The sequence below is a fragment of the Misgurnus anguillicaudatus genome, chromosome 13 (assembly GCF_027580225.2).
Source record: "Misgurnus anguillicaudatus chromosome 13, ASM2758022v2, whole genome shotgun sequence".
In the NCBI taxonomy this organism is placed as follows: Eukaryota; Metazoa; Chordata; class Actinopteri; order Cypriniformes; family Cobitidae; genus Misgurnus; species Misgurnus anguillicaudatus.
In genome coordinates, this window is record NC_073349.2 from 29,560,890 (window position 1) to 29,577,288 (window position 16,399).

Consider the following 16,399-nt stretch of genomic DNA (forward strand, 5'->3'; position numbering starts at 1 on the left):
AAATGAACTTAAAATTATTAGTTCATGTTATGAGGAATACCCATAATCCTTTGCGCCTGAATATTTAGATTATTTTTTGCTTTTTCACAAATTAAAAACTGATAAGAACTTTCTCTATTCAAATATTTGTTAATAAAATGTAATATAGGTTCAAGCTCTTATATTATTGATGTTGTTTTGTTGTAAATGATAATTTTGTGAAGTCACCGTTCAGGTGATCAGTGTTTCCGTACATGAACCCTGTTCAAAACATTTTATTGTATTTCTCTCCACTGTACTTACAATGTATGTCAAAACACATTTTTTGTGTGTTTCTGTGGAGAATCACGTTTATTCAATGATTGACTTAAAGTCAGTCATTAATTTTTGTTATAATACCATTTATAACATCAAAAGTAATATAAAGTGATAAAAACTAAAGTTATATGCAACAGGTTTCCTCACACATTTCTAGTAATGTCATCTAATCTGGGTTAAGAGTGCATTGGAAGAAATTAAAACATTAAGTACATTAAACTTAAAATTAATTGTTATTTCAACCAGGCAAAATCAACTTTTTTAGGGCAACGAGTTTCCATAAATTTTTTAGGTTCAATCAACCTGTATGGGCTTACAGTGTTTGTCCTGTTCCATAATCTGTGTGAGACATATCTTATGACAAAACTTAAAGGTAAAGCGTGTATTTTTGGATTACATTCAAGCCATTTATATCACTGATATAGAGACCTTGTTGTTTTTTAATTCCATAGTGGTACATAAATTGCACCTCATCTTTCTTGCAAACTTTTCTTACTGCAAAAAATAAATTTTACACATGTAAAACTTTGTAACATCTTTATTTTCAATGTATTTTCAGCCAGTTGTTTTCCGTAAATGATTAACAATAACTTTTTTCTTTATTCTTCTAGATAAAGGAACATGAGGATCACAAATGCCACAATCCAATCAATTAATCTTAATTATAGTAGCACATGTTATTTGAAACAGAAGCGTTCATGATCCAGCTTGCCACAGGCCCCTTCAGGTTTCCATTTAAAGCATGGAAAGCGCCCGACCGCCTCTTTTCCACTTGGTTGCATGCCACAGGAGTCAGCCCAAATCTTCCTGATGTCATGACATGGTTTTAGGAAACTGCAGGGGTTGTGCACATTAACCGGCTTGCCGCACGCCCCTGAACCCAGATCGACGACTGGTAAGCCTCCACATGGTCGTGGGCTCTCATCAACAGCCTTATAATTGTTGTCATAGCATGTTGGGGCATATACGCACGGTTTACTCCAAGAACTGCAACCCGGCACGCAGGACTCCATCTTCTTGCAGGTTTTCTTGCAACCCCAATCATGACATGGTGTCACGTTGTTGCAAGGGTTACTGCAAGGGTCTCCTTTTCCACGACCATCCTTATAAACATCAAGGCATAATGGAGCACTGAAATCTTTCTTCCAAATAGGTACATATTCCATCCCCTTCCTGCAGTTGTCTGACTCCAGCTGAATGGCTGCAAAGCGTCCGAAAGACTTCTTTCTACAAGACATGGTTTGAGCTGCAACAAATGAGAGAAAGAAAAAGAAATGATGAATGACAAGAAGAAGCATGTGTCTGATCAGTGATCAGTGAAACTATCATCTTATTTAGTTTCCAGTTCATGAAAATTTGATCTAAATATTATGAAATATTACAATAAGATTTACTGAGTCTCCAAGGTGTTTATTTGCCAGATTAACAGTCAATATATAAATTTGAACCAAACATTTTGCATTTAAAAGACGTCTAATAGCTGTCGAACCAAACCTCAGCCATCTAGCTAAAGCAAGGCAAAATATGGTTCATTTTGCTAAATAATTTTGTTCAAAATGTTGCATAAAGTCATTTTGGCAAAAATGACATATAAGCAAATTCAAGGTTATTTTGGCTAAAAGTTGGTTACTTATAGCCAGACTATATCACAGGTATAATATAGTTTGAAAGTATTGCTCGCAGGGAATCAATCAACGCTTGCCACATTCATGTATTTTGTGCTTTCAGTTTCTAAGAGATATTGTTAAAAATGTCACACTACACAGAAACAAAAACAGTGGTAATGTAGAAATGGTTGCATTTTAATGTCATTTTACAAAATGTAAAAGATGAATAAAAAGATTTACAAATCTACATTCATGAATTCAGTTTCTGCGAAAATATTTATTAATTTACCACACAGCTTTGTGATTTACAAATAAAGGAGAAATCATTGAAAATATACAAAGTTAAACAAAGTTAAGCAATGTAAAGTTAAGGATTGTTAATAGATAAAAACTGGTAAGTACGAATTGAATATACTTACATGTTCTCAGATGGTCTTGGTTTTGCCTAAATGATGATTTGTTTGCTGTAACAAACTCTTGTGTAGGTCTGATGTTTCTCCTCCAATATTTATTCACCTCTCCTCCATCTCCACCCATCCACAACTCATAGCTGAAGTAGATATTCAGGAATGTCTCATAAGAGAAAGATGAGTCTTTAAGATGAGTATCGCAGGTTAATTGTTGTGCATTAGTGCAATCTACAGCATGTAATACATTTTAATTTATTTACATAAGCAAATGATGTACTGTATCAGTTTAATAATGATCAAATTCAACATGACTTAAAATGTTCACAGTTTCTCAATTAATCTGACTACTCAGTAATGACTTGTTTTTTAAAAGACAGACAATGCAAACAAACACTGTAATAATATAATTACATTATATTATTATAATTATTGAGCTCTATATGTATTATGCAGTATGTCTCAGCCATTGGTCTTTACTGAAGCCTGCAGTTATGAGACATGCTTGACATCAGAAACATTTGTTAAGGCAATATGCCTCATTTTATGAGACAATATGCGCAATAAGACACATTTTACTGCCTTAACACCTGTCTGCTTACCTGAGCCAGGGATGAACATCAGATGATGAAGAACGGGTAGGGAACTGATCCACTGAATGATTCAGTCCATATTCTCTTCAATACAATATCTTACTGAACAATAATTAAACTTAATAATTAACTACTGACAAAATAAATATTGACAACCATCTGGCATCATACCATGAACACAACATCAAGACCATTGACATCAAAGATGACTGCAGATGCAGGGGCCTCATTTATAAAGCGTGCGTACGCACAGATTTGATCGTAAAGTTTGCGTACGCAAAAATCCACGGCAAAGTCCATATTTATAAAAACTGTCTTTGACGTGGAAAAGTGCTTAGCGCCACGTCAGGGTCTGGGCAGACGTACGCACTTTTGCTTGTCTGATTGCTGCAGGTTTTTGGAAATATAAGCCAATCTTGCTGCTCGGAATTTGGTTTAAACATTGAGAATTGTTCTTTTATATGTCTGTGACCATTAATTACGCATCGTTTAAAGGCGGAGATCTGAAACTGCGCGGCTGCGCACAAGTTCAAGTTAATTTGCGATTTATAGATTTGAAAGGGGTACACGCGTTTTTTGCGCGTACGTTCGATTTATGAATCACACGTACGCATTTTTGATAAATGATCGTAAGATCAAATGTAGGATGGTTTTTACGCAGCATTTTATAAATGAGGCCCCAAGAGACCATGTGGAAATGATGTGAATACTTGCTTTCCAGTCATCGAACTCATCTTGCAAACCAACTATGATCATTGCTTTTGGCACTAAACTGATCATGAATTCTTGAGTTTATGATATTAAAAGAGCCATCTACAGTCAAAAATAAGGCAGAAATGTTATATTGAGCTTGAAGATTTAATGATGTTAAAATTGCAACAACAATTGCAAAAATTTTTGGTAGAAATTATAATATTACTGGCAGCAGATTTTACATGTATGTAATTTACTGGGAACAGTTGGTTCAAAGTAAAGTAGGGGAGAGCGGGGTAAGTTGTCACACGGGTAAGTTGTCACACGGGTAATAACTCCAACACTAGAGGCTCTATCTCAAAAATCAAATAGCCACTTTATGTGACTTCTTCTTCTATAGTGAACTTCCTGTTCACATGTGGTCAAGATCACTGTAATCTGAGGTTAGCACAATTTTCTTATTTTTCTGCTTAAAAAGTAAAAAAAAATCACTTTACATTTTATGCAATACAACTTTGTTAGGTGTGAATGTTTAAAATGATTATTTTGCACAAAATAGAGGAGACCGTAAAGTGTCTTTTGATACTTTAGCTAAAGTGATATGATGAGCTAAACTTGAGATTTAGACAACATTAGCACACAAGTAAGTATGGGGCAAGTTGTCTCAATGACTTTGGGGCAAGTCGTCACATCTGACAACTTGCCCCTGTACAAACAAACACATCGAACATGCTCAGAAAACATGATATAGAAAAGAATAAGCCTCAATCTAGCAAAAAGCTGTTTCAAAAGAAAGGGAAGCAGAAATCTGGACCTATGAAAAACAAGGCAGCTAAAAGAAGAAAAATCATGCAAGAGTCATCATCAGATGATGAAGAGTGCTTCTGCCTCGTCTGTGTAGAGCCATTTTCAAAGAGTCGTCCAAAGGAGACCTGGGTAAAATGTGTAAAATGCAACAATTGGGCCCATGATGCTTGCACCTCAGGCCAGGCAATTTATGTGTGTCAGAATTGTGATTCTGGAGATGAGTCCTATTAGTCATACAGGGCATCTGTTTTGTTCAGAGGTTAAACATGTTAAGTTAAGCAAGTTATCTGCAGCGTTCCATTCAGTTATCTGGTTTTATGTGAAAGCCATAGAACATTTGAACCAAAGTTCAAAGTAAAGTGGTCTTGCCACTTAATTGAAATGTGCATTATTTGGATTGAAATAATTGTTTTTCCAGATTCTCCAGGCACGGATGTTTATATTTCCAGTTTGGTTTGAGTTTAAAAATTAAAATCAATATTCACAATTAAGTAGTTGTGTTCTTATTTTTAGATAATCTAGTGTGACAACTTACCCTCCGATGGGGCAAATTGTCACAAGTGCACAGTCACTATTCAACAGTCTACAACTCTGTAATGAGATAAGATATAAAGATGTTATGAATACAACATATGTGCCCAAGACTTCCTTCTTTCATTTGGTATGAGATTTATACCATTTTGATGTATGGTGCTCAGTAAATGTTAGACAGTGTGAAAAGTGTGACAACATACCCCGCTCTCCCCTAAGTTACTGGCAACCAGCTGCATAATTACAGCAAATATTTTACATTGTGGCATATAATAAAATTGTTAAAATGATGCTAAACACGCAAAATATACCAAAGTGCAAATAAAGATTTTACAAAGGATGAATATGTGAAGAGTTTCGTTGCAAAACGAGATATCCACCGTTTTGTTAATTGTTCAGAAATCTTGTTTTTTGGTTGTGCATTCCAATTAATTTCAATGCAACTGCAGTTGGTTTGTTTTGATTTAAACCTTCATAACTTAAAAAATACAGCTAAGTAGCACCATAAAACAAAATGATAACATGATAATAAACATGTTTTGACAAAAATGTTAAAAAATGGATTTATCTCGTTTTGCAACGAAACTCTAGCCTGACGTTGTCATACTCAATTCTAGTCAGAATTTCCCCGTATTTCAAATCGTGGTGGGCGGGGCTAAGATCGGCTGGCACCCAGGCTAACGAAACTCTTCATGTGTAAATAAATTTCTGTAGCAGAAAATCATCTAGTCTAGAGCAGAGGTGCCCCCAACTTATATTGGCCTGCCAAAGTTGGCCCGCAATGACCTTTCATTTGGCCCGTCATGACACGTAAGATAAGGATAAAAGATCAACGTCATTGATGCAGAAGTTCATATTTCTAATTAAACATTTTCTAAAATGTAACATTTTTTACTAAAATGTCAATTGAAATTAAATTCAAGGAATTAAAGTGAACTCGGGTACTACAGGCTAATAATGGAGAGGTCAAGGCAGTGGCACACAGACAAAAGGAAATTTAAAAATGATTGTCAAAATGATTTCATTTGACAAAAGTTACCTTGGAAAATTAAACTGCATTAGTTATGCTTGTTTATTTTTTAAATATTAGAAAATTATAAATTAGGAGAATCAGGGCAACTTTAATTTTAATATAACACAGCAACATTTACTTTCGGCCCACGGCCCTCAGTAAGGTTTCAGTTTTTGGCCCTTGGTAGGAAAAAGTTTAGGCACCCCTGGGGCCTCATTTATAAAATGCTGCGTAAAAACCATCCTACATTTGATCTTACAATCATTTAACAAAAATGCGTACGTGTGATTTATAAACCGAACGTACGCCCAGAAAACGCGCATACCCCTTTCAAATCTATAAATCGCAAATGAACTTGAACTTGTGCGCGCAGCCGAGCCGTTTCAGATCTCCGCCTTTAAACAATGCGTAATTAATGTCAGACATATAAAAGAGCGCTTGTCAATGTTTAAACCCAATTTCAAACAGCAAAAATGGCTTATATTTCCAAAAACCTGCAGCAATCAGACAAGCAAAAGTTTGTACGTCTGCTCAGACCCTGACGTGAAGCTAAGCACTTTTCCACGTCAAAGACAGTTTTAATATGGACTTTTGCCTACGCACACTTTACGATCAAATCTGTGCGTACGCACGCTTTATAAATGAGGCCCCTGATCTAGAGAAAATGAGGTAAATTCTTGCACATATTCAGGCAAAAAATCCCAACACTTTATTTAGACAGACGTGTTGCTTAAATAGTGTTTTCACAACATAATTTATGCATAGTTGGTGTGCATATTGCTATTTGGAATTTTACTTTTAAGACATGAAAAAGTCACAGGTGGCTGGCAGGTGTTTGGTGATGTTTTCAAATCCATGAAAACTCACAAGGGACATCTTGCAACATGCTTTGCAGACTGCGGATATTGTAGCATTGTAGACATGACCATCTAATGGTATCTTTAGGCAGATCCTTAATAGTCATTTCTGCAGTATGAATATATGCAAAACAATAAATGATTCACATGCAATTCAATAAAACAACCAAAAAACATTTCATGTTACAAACAGACAACACATGCACTTATGTTAGTTTTTATCTGTGTTTGTGTCAATTCCTTCATTTTAATATGGTAAGGTGTGGTATTATCGCGGTATGGCACGTATGCAGAAAGGCTCAGGAGCAGAAGCGATGGCCACCGTCCTTTTCAGACTCAGTGTTTTTCCTTCGGGTGGCAGGAATGTAAAATTCTGCATCAGGGAGGTGAAAATGAGAAAAAGCTCCATACGGGCCATCTGCTCACCCGAGCACATCCTCTTACCTGTAAAACAAAATAAACCGGTTCAGAAGAGCGTACAGGATTATAATAACACTACAGCCGCATCGCCACTCATTCCCATCTACCTATTGAAAAGGGGATGAAGTTTTCCCTCTTGAGAAATTTGCCATGTTTATCCAGAAAGTGCGCAGGGTTGAACTCGTGTGGTGTGTCGTATTCATTCTTGTCCTCAAGGATCGGCTTTAGCATTGGTAGCACCATCACACCCTATCAGAGAAGTTTGTCTTAATCATTTAATTAACGAGAAAAAATATCTTTATTATTTTCCTTATGCAAATGTCAACCATTCATATTTTAAAGGGGTCATATTATGAAATTTTTTAAAGATGTAAAGAATTTGTGTCCTTTAAAATGCAAATGAGCTGATGAAATGCAAACACTGATCGCTTTGATGGTGGATTGTTGAAATTGAAACTCAATTGTGCTGTCAATTACTTTTTCTTTCTCTCTGCACTAAATGGCAGTGCCGTGGTTGGATAGTGCAAATTAAGGGGGCGGTATTATTATAATAGGACTTGCTACCTGCGTCACAAAAGTGTCGAAATCTAAATGACCAAAACAAAGTTACTGGGTTGTTGTTTTTCACGTTATCTTGGTTGATAGAAGCACTGGGGACTCAATTATAGCACTTAAACATGTTAAAAGTCAGATTTTCACACTATGACCCCTTTAACAAACCAGGTTTAGTATGAAAGCACCATCTCTCACCTTAGGAATGAGATATCCAGCTACTGTCGTGTCTCTGCAGGCAACTCTCGGTGGAATGAAGGCGAGGACGTTTGCAAACCTCTGAACCTCATGAATCACAGCGTAGGTGTACGGCAGATGCGCCCGATCTTCCATCAGCGGTTGACGTGTCTGTCCGATCACACGATCGATCTCCGACTGAACTTTCTCTGCGGTGACAGATAGCAAACGGAGACACATTTACACATTTGTCTTTCCCGCAGACAGGTTTTTGAACATCCATCACCGCACCTTGCACTTCTGGGTATTTGGCCATGTAGAGTAAAGCCCATCTGAGAGATTTAGCCGTGCTTTCTGTTCCTGCTCCAAACAGATCCAGAACACAGTGTATCAGATTGTCTTCTGTGAACTCTGCCTCGCTGTCTTTACTCTGGGAAAAAAGAAAAGATGAGTGAGATGTCAACCTTTTCATGGAAGAAGTTTTTATTAAACATTTTTAACCATACTGATATCTCAATATTTAGTTTTGCGAGGTCTCAAAAATGTTTTTTTAAACGATTTTCCGTAGTTAGATAAGCGATGCTTTCAGGACTGTCACATCCATCCAGAAGCAAAGTTTCTTCATCATTAATACACACATGAAAATTAAAATAAAATCTAAAAATAAAATCTATGTTATTTGTTCTTTAAAGAGATGTCTCTTTTCCATTTGTTGGGTATCATTGCTTCTGGTTTGTGCATTTTAATTTACAGAAATCCTACAAAGTATTTTGTCTCCCAAAAAAGTGTGTTCTGGGGCTTGATGTATAAACAGTTTCAGCAGTAACATCATAAACATGCAGCTTTCATGGTCATCACGTAACTTCCGGTAAACTCTGCAAAAAATAAGTAACAACAAAGTCTTTTTAAAGTAGTTTATTTATATAACAAGCAAAATTAACAACACGTAGATTACATAGGAACCCAAAACATTTGTTATTTTCGACAAGGTATTTGTTTGAGAGTTCAGTTTCAGCAACTAGTCAGACCATTAAACAAACAGAAACCGGAAGTAAAATATGGACCAGACGCCCAATGAAACGGTCTATAAAATGCTGCGTAAAACCATCCTACAATTGATCTTACGATCATTTATTAAAAATGTGTACGTGTGATTCATAAACCGAACGTACGCGCAGGAAACGCGCGTATCCCTTTCAAATTTATAAATTGCAAATACTGTAAACTTGAACTTGTGCGCAGCGGAGCAGTTTCAGATCTCCAAAAAAATTGCTTTTTTCCAAAAACCTGCAGCAATTGGATAAGCAGAAGTGCGTACGTCTGCTCAGACCCTGACGTGGGGCTAAGCACTTTTTCACGTCAAAAAACAGTTTTTATAAATGTGGACTTTGCCGTTGATTTTTACGTACGCACACTTTACGATCAAATCTGTACGTATGCACGCTTTATAAATGAGGCCCCTGTTTAGTCACATCCATAACACATGCATGTTTCTCTCATCTAAACAAAAATGATGAATGCCAATACGGAAGTGATTTAAACTGCAATTCATCGACTTGCCACTAGAGGCTGGCTCCAAAAGGGGTCAATTCCCATAGACCCCCATGTTAAAATGGCCAACTTTACAGTAGAAAATAATATTTTTACAGCCTGGAACAAAAATTTTTTTTAGTCTGTATAGCTAATTTTGCAGTCCATGACAACTGTGACGGGGGTGAATTTTTTGTAACTCATCTGTTTAAATGATATTAAGCCTTAAAGTTCTGTGGCCACTTGAGTGACGGTTGAACAGCCACTGCTGTCACTAGAGTCGAGCTAGGCGGGCATGGGTTTCAGCAACCAGTCACCTCAGCTTCACCCTCGTGCCGCCTCCTTAACCAATTTTTGGATATCTGCAAGTGATGCGCGGTGACGCACGGCCAAAGTGGCGACGGCAGGCACCGCCTACTTTAAGCGTCAAAAACGATCTTCAGAAACCTATGGGTGGCATCACGGACACTACGTCCATCTTTTTTTTTACAGTCTATGATCACAGCACTACAAAATATCAAATAAAGAATTCATTGTGTTTAAACCTGACTTGCTTCCAAAAACTATACCTTCTCGATTTCATCCAGATAGCAGTCAATGTAATCTCTGGGACTTGATGGGTTTCTGTCTTCTTTGTGTTTCCTAATTTCTTCCTGAAAAAAGAGCTTAAGCTTTGAAAGGTTGGCAAACGCCGTCTGGTGTTTCCCAGGCAGAAAGGACATCATGGTGGGAAACTGGTTATACAACTGTAGAGAAAGAGATACATGAGTATGTAACATGACTACAAATGTTTTAAAACTTGTAGTTAAAAACTACAAGAGCGAATGTATTTAGTCTACTGAATAAATGAAGACATGGGAGTATAACCAGATTTTATATGAAAGCAAATAATTGTTTTCTAATTTAAAAAGTTTTACACATTAAGTTTAAAGATCATTCACAAGCAAGCAATTTTCACAGTAAGCTCTTTAATTTTATGCAAGAAGCTTCATAAAGTGTAAAAACCACACAGCGGTCACAGTTAATACAACGCTTGGAGCACTTCTGTCTCACGATATTACAACAAATAGCCTCGAAACAACACAAACCAACTATGCAGACAGGACACAGCTGACCACAAACAAAGTATAAAAATCTATTTGGATTTCAAGAACATCAATTATGAAAGTGTGTAGTATAATACAGACGGAAAAACAAAAACAACTTTGCTGTAAAGCTGAAAAAATTGCATTCAGCAAAACTAGATCAAAAACTATACGAATAATTGATGGCAAAATCTTAGTGCACATTTTAAACATAGCAAGATGTACACTCAAATTATGGATAATTTCTACCTTAGTGTTGGGTCACAAAGAAACAATGTGATTCATTGGGTAAAATTAAAGTAGAAAATGTTTATATTTCACCCAACAATGGATTAAAACAACCAAGCAAAGGTTAAATTACAACCCAACTGACCCCTTTTTGAGTGTACTTTATAATTATATTTCAAATAATTTCTGAATCAAAATACAGTTAAAATGACAGCTAGATATGTAAGGAATAATTGAATTATAAGAAAATAATGCACACCACATAAGGTGGTTATGCGGCACGACGCGAAGCGGATACCCTGCGGGTATGCATTATTTTCGAATAATTCAAAGGAGTCAATTATTCCGCTTATATCCCACAGTTAACAAAAATATTGCTCTGGTGCCTATTTGTAAGACATTTTAAAGGTTAGGTGTGCGGTTATTGAAAAATAATCAACACCCATGGAACATTTCTCAACCAATTAGAATAAAGCATTCAACAGACCCGTGGTATAATCATTTAGTAACTACTGCATATCTGTGTTTGATACAGTATGTTTATTTGATAATATGTATCATACCCGACCCCAGTTATTGACAGGCAGTTTAAAGGTATCGTCCGAATACTTCAACAGCTGATGAAAACTCTGGTCGTCATACTCAAACTTGTATCCAAAAACCAAACTGCATATTATATTTCCCACTGCATAGGTCAAGACGTGGTGAGGGTCGAATGGCAAACCTTAAAAAACATTAAAATATCAAATATGATGCACATAAAGATTTGATTATGACATTGAATAAAACTCCTCCTCCCTGACCTTGTTCATCCTGCAGAGCCTTACAAACAATCCGACACTCCTGCAGGATGGAGTTTTCCAAAGTTTTCTTTCCCACACCAAAATATTTCAGTGTTGCCACAGCAAAACGTCTCTGCTGGCGCCACATGTGCCCACCGGAGAAGATCAGACCTGCGTAAAAAACAGAAAGCCGAGATCACATGAATGTATGTAGATTACAATCATTCAAATCATTTTATTTTTCCTTGTGGTGTATTTATACTTTTAGTCAAGGTCATCATTTCACTTTCTAACCCTCAGACTTAAATGAAGCATTGTTGGCTGTGGTGCCGTTGTGACCATGTGTTTTTAGATGTAAAACAGCCACTTACAGATGGGTTGGGTTTAATGTGCAATTCACAAATGTGTTTCAGGATGCAAAATTCAGTTCAGTATCCGGTGTGTATTGTGATTGAAAACTTTATTTTGCATGGTTGCATTACTAAGTTAATTTAATGGGAAAATCTCAAATGTTTCCAGTGCCAAAAGCTAAGAATCTGGGAATGTGGGAACTGATTTGCATTATATTTATGCATTTGGCAAATACTTTTATCCAAAGTTACTTACAGTGCATTCAAGGTGCACATTTGATCAGTATGCATGCTTTTTTTTCCTGGGAATTAAAGTTTGTTTTTGATTGGATACTTTTAAGTCAATTATTCATACTAGAAAAGCTTTTCTTTTTACACCTGTTCTTACAGGTTGCATATGCAATCGACATTGTTTTGTAATGGACCATGCAAACATATTCAATTTGTGTTTTTTCCTGAATTGTAATACTTCTGGTGTTTAAGAACGTATAATCTCACTTTGACTTGTTGGGTCAGGTTTCCAAACACCATACAGACGTCATTGAGTAAATGTGCATAACTGTACGCTCCCTTCACATTACAAGTCCAGAATGCATGTGACTATAACTGAAAAGCATAATAATGTGAAACGTCATGTAAAACATTTGTATGATTTCATCAATTATACAACACTTAGTTCTGCTTCGCTCATTTGTCTAGCAGCTCTCTAAAAATAAATTCATGTGTTTTTGAAGTTTTTTAAAGAGATGCCTACACATATTTTATTATATTTTCAAATGGTAACAGGTGTATGCAGATTTATTGTGTACCTTTCCCTTTACTGATTCTCTCATTGACAGGAAAGAACGGTCGTTCAGTAAAGATATCTGCTTGTTCCACAAATGCCTCTTTAAATGTCTCATATCCGGTGAGCAGTATGCAGGGTTTGTCTCCAAGATAGAATGTGCTTACATCGCCATACCGCTTGGCAATCTAAAATACATGAAGTTATGAGGTTATATGATGCAAATATCACATAAGCTTATCTCTCAATCACTCATACACACATGAATACCTTTGGGAAAAATTCCATTGGATCATTAAATCCGATGTTCAGCAAGTTTCCGATGATGGGCAGAGGGAAGGGACCAGGTGGCATGTTGCTTGAACGAACATCATACACGTGTTTCACCAACAGCAGAACGCACAGAAATATCAAGACTCCTTGTACGTCAATCCACTGATCCACCAGATGTGATAATGTCTGTGATGTCATTCTCGCTGATGCAAAGACAGCCTAAACAAACATGTTACATACATAAAGAATGATGATTTGAATTGAATATACAGTGCAAGCTAATTTTTTTTCATTTTTCTTCTCTGTCAAAAATGCATTAATACCTCTTGTTCATGTAGCATTAAGCAAAATAAAGTAAATAAAAAAATCCAGAATTAAAAATTCTTTACTAAAGAATGTATGTGTAAAAACAAAAAGTTTGTATAAAATGTATAAAGTATAAAAATAAATGTCTAAGTATGTATAAAATATAAAATTATAAATATATGTTTGCAAATGAAAATATAAGTAATTTTAATCTTTTCAAACCTGTTTACTGGTTTGTAACATACAAAGTTTTTCTTCCAGTATAAATACTTTAAAATATACTGATTTTTAAAATATATTTCAAAATATACAAAAAATTGGCAAATATATATATATATATATATATATATATATATATATATATATATATATATATATATTGGTAAAAAATAAATTTTGTAAACATATTTCGAAATATATTTCAATAATTTTAGCCATTTAAAAAAATTATTTAAAATGATATTTGAACTATGTTAATTACATATATTTTCATTTGCAAACATATATTTATAATTGTATATTTTATACATACTTATACATTTATTTTTATACTTTATACATTTTATACAAACTTTTATATTTTGGCCAGAATTTTTTTTTTTTTGCCATATGGGTTGTGAGATTAGAAATGTATTTGTTGTCCCTCAAATTCATTTTGAACTGTATGTTAATATATGAAGGTTAAAACTAAATATTTTTTCAAATTCAAAATATATTTAATTAAGCTTTACTTTCTACAAAATGTATTTAGCATATGTTTAAAATATTTGTGGCCTAAACTAAATATTTTTTCAAATTCAAAATATATTTAATTAAGCTTTACTTTCTACAAAATGTATTTAGCATATGTTTAAAATATTTGTGGCCTTTTTGCTGTATTGGTGTTTTTCTATAAAAAAACATCACCTCTATATTTTGTGTCCAAATACTATTTTTCAGAGTCTCATGCAATTGCATTTTTATACTGAGAAATATTTAATAAATGGACAAAACTGACAGCAGAAATAAGACTTTACCTGCTCACAGGTAAGATCACCTTGCGTCCCGACACAGCTTTCTATAGTAGATGTTCTGCAGTGCTGCTACCTGTGATGTTATAGGTTTAATGTAGATCAGAAAACAACAAATTTTACATTTAACTACCCAATCGTTTTGGTACATGTGATCTATTAGGCTACTCGTGACGTTCGCTTTCAAAGATTTAGATCGCGTATCAAACTGGCAAAGTCATGGGATTAAAGTAATCATGTTTCTTTACGTCATCCTCATTCAGGGGTCAGGTTCTGAAACATTGTTTTGGTGGTTTGATGCTAGGAATGTTAAACCACAAGCGAACCCATTATCCATGAGTGAACCCACTGTCACTACTACAAAAAATAATCACATGAAGGTCAAGATATTTGGGAAAGGAATTAATCTGCGTACTTAATAACAGCGTTGACTTGTTTAAAAAAAGCACTTGCCTAATCAATGCTCACTTGAAATCATGTAGGACTTTTAACTCCTCCCGCGACTGTAAGCTCATTTAGCGCTGCGCAGATTGTTCGATGTATGACATCACAGCATCGCGAGAACGTTTCGACAGCGCGTGTGCTTATTCGTGAATTTATACACTAAAATAATATTGTAGTATACTTTAATCTACTACGGTAAAGTTCAAAAACACCATACTACAGTATTTTCAATCACAATAAAGATAACACCAGAATTTTAGCGCCTTGTTTTGAAATGGACTTGAAATAGAAACGGGAATTTCTGCACAGTGAAATTTACCTAGGGTGAGTTTATTTTTAAGATAAATGGTTATTATAATATTACATAAATTAGAATATAAATAAATTATATAGTTTATTAGGTTAATACAGAGATGCATTCGTAGGCCTATAAAACCGAAATACAAAAATATAAAAATATAGTTTTTAAAATTGATTTAACAAATTAATTAGAGTATAAAATCAAATTAACCAACAATAAGTTCTGGCATTTATTTTTCAGTGTTTGGCTGTTTAAGTGATATCATAATACTCATAAGTTATAACATGCCAAACTTATCTGACCTATTTTAAATCGTTGTCCTTGTTTACTGAAATAGGTTAATTATAGTAAGTTATATATTAACTGACAAAATAAAGTAATATAAACAAAGCAGTAAATTAATTATAATAAGTAATATATTATCTTACAAAATGACAAAAGTTTAGTACATTAGAGATAAAGCAATTACCTTATCTGTTTGACACATGATTTTATAGCTTTGACAGCTTTATCAAATCGCTTTATCAAATGTCATCTTCAAACACTCATAAAAACACTGTAACTGTGCATTGCAGTTTAGTAGTTTCAATGAAACCTCATGGTTTCAGCAAGTTTTAGTTCACCATCACTTATAGTCAATCACCAACAGATGAAAGACAAGATTAGAAACAAACATTATATTATATTATATTATTATTAATAATGTTTTTGGCATATTGACTACCATTGGCAAAACTATGGATTCAATAACCATGATTTTTTGGTTTTGGGTTTCAGTTGTAAATAGCTGTCAGTTTTTCGGGTGCTACACAAAACATTTTGTTATGTAAAGAACTTACAACTGCAGAAAGCTGTTATTATTGATCAGTGTTTTCCACATTTTTATTTTAAAGAAAATGCACAAATAGACACTTACTGCCAAGTTTTGAATTTTGCTGAATTTGATTTCTCTGTTCATTTATTTGTTTCATATATCTCTACATAAAATTGTTTACCCCAATAATGAGAAAACATACAGATACTCACTCAGAACTGCAAGCAGACGTCCTGATCTGTCTTCTAAATTCGATAGTGTTTAATACACCATTTCTCTATAACTTCTGTGACTTTACTCCTTATGAACCGGTGGGTTTACCTTAATGCTGTAAGATCTACTCATCGGGGTTATTATATAGCTGTGGCATGATATGGCCCAGGTCAGTTTATTTGGTAACCACACCAATCAACCAGATGATATTACATCACGTTAAGTTCAGAGACCATCAAGATATTTCAGTATTTTATGGCATTCTGACAAAAGCAGCATGCGGAACCTTTATATCACAGATTAATCTATATATATGCTATACATAC

The 16,399-nt window shown here is 34.7% G+C and overlaps 2 protein-coding genes across 3 annotated transcripts; both read right to left on the reverse strand.

The window, feature by feature from the left end:
* Positions 1 to 863: 863 nt before the first annotated feature.
* Positions 864 to 3,585, reverse strand: LOC129430270 (uncharacterized). Its single transcript, XM_055187370.2, has 2 exons — positions 2,324 to 3,585; positions 864 to 1,543 (listed from the first exon to the last, which is right to left on the reverse strand). Exons 1-2 carry the CDS (start codon positions 2,439 to 2,441, stop codon positions 975 to 977), a joined length of 687 nt encoding a protein of 228 aa, XP_055043345.2. The 5' UTR covers positions 2,442 to 3,585; the 3' UTR covers positions 864 to 974.
* Positions 3,586 to 7,010: 3,425 nt separating this feature from the next.
* On the reverse strand, positions 7,011 to 16,361 carry LOC129430625 (cytochrome P450 2J4). Of its 2 annotated transcripts, XM_055188000.2 has the most exons (11): positions 16,073 to 16,361; positions 14,308 to 14,377; positions 12,983 to 13,204; positions 12,738 to 12,900; positions 11,600 to 11,749; positions 11,360 to 11,520; positions 10,053 to 10,229; positions 8,245 to 8,383; positions 7,975 to 8,162; positions 7,332 to 7,473; positions 7,011 to 7,248 (listed from the first exon to the last, which is right to left on the reverse strand). In XM_055188000.2, exons 3-11 carry the CDS (start codon positions 13,181 to 13,183, stop codon positions 7,073 to 7,075), a joined length of 1,497 nt encoding a protein of 498 aa, XP_055043975.2. In that variant the 5' UTR covers positions 13,184 to 13,204; positions 14,308 to 14,377; positions 16,073 to 16,361; the 3' UTR covers positions 7,011 to 7,072. The 2 variants fall into 2 exon arrangements, with proteins under 2 accessions (XP_055043975.2, XP_055043976.2); XM_055188001.2 differs by lacking the exon at positions 14,308 to 14,377.
* Positions 16,362 to 16,399: the final 38 nt, after the last annotated feature.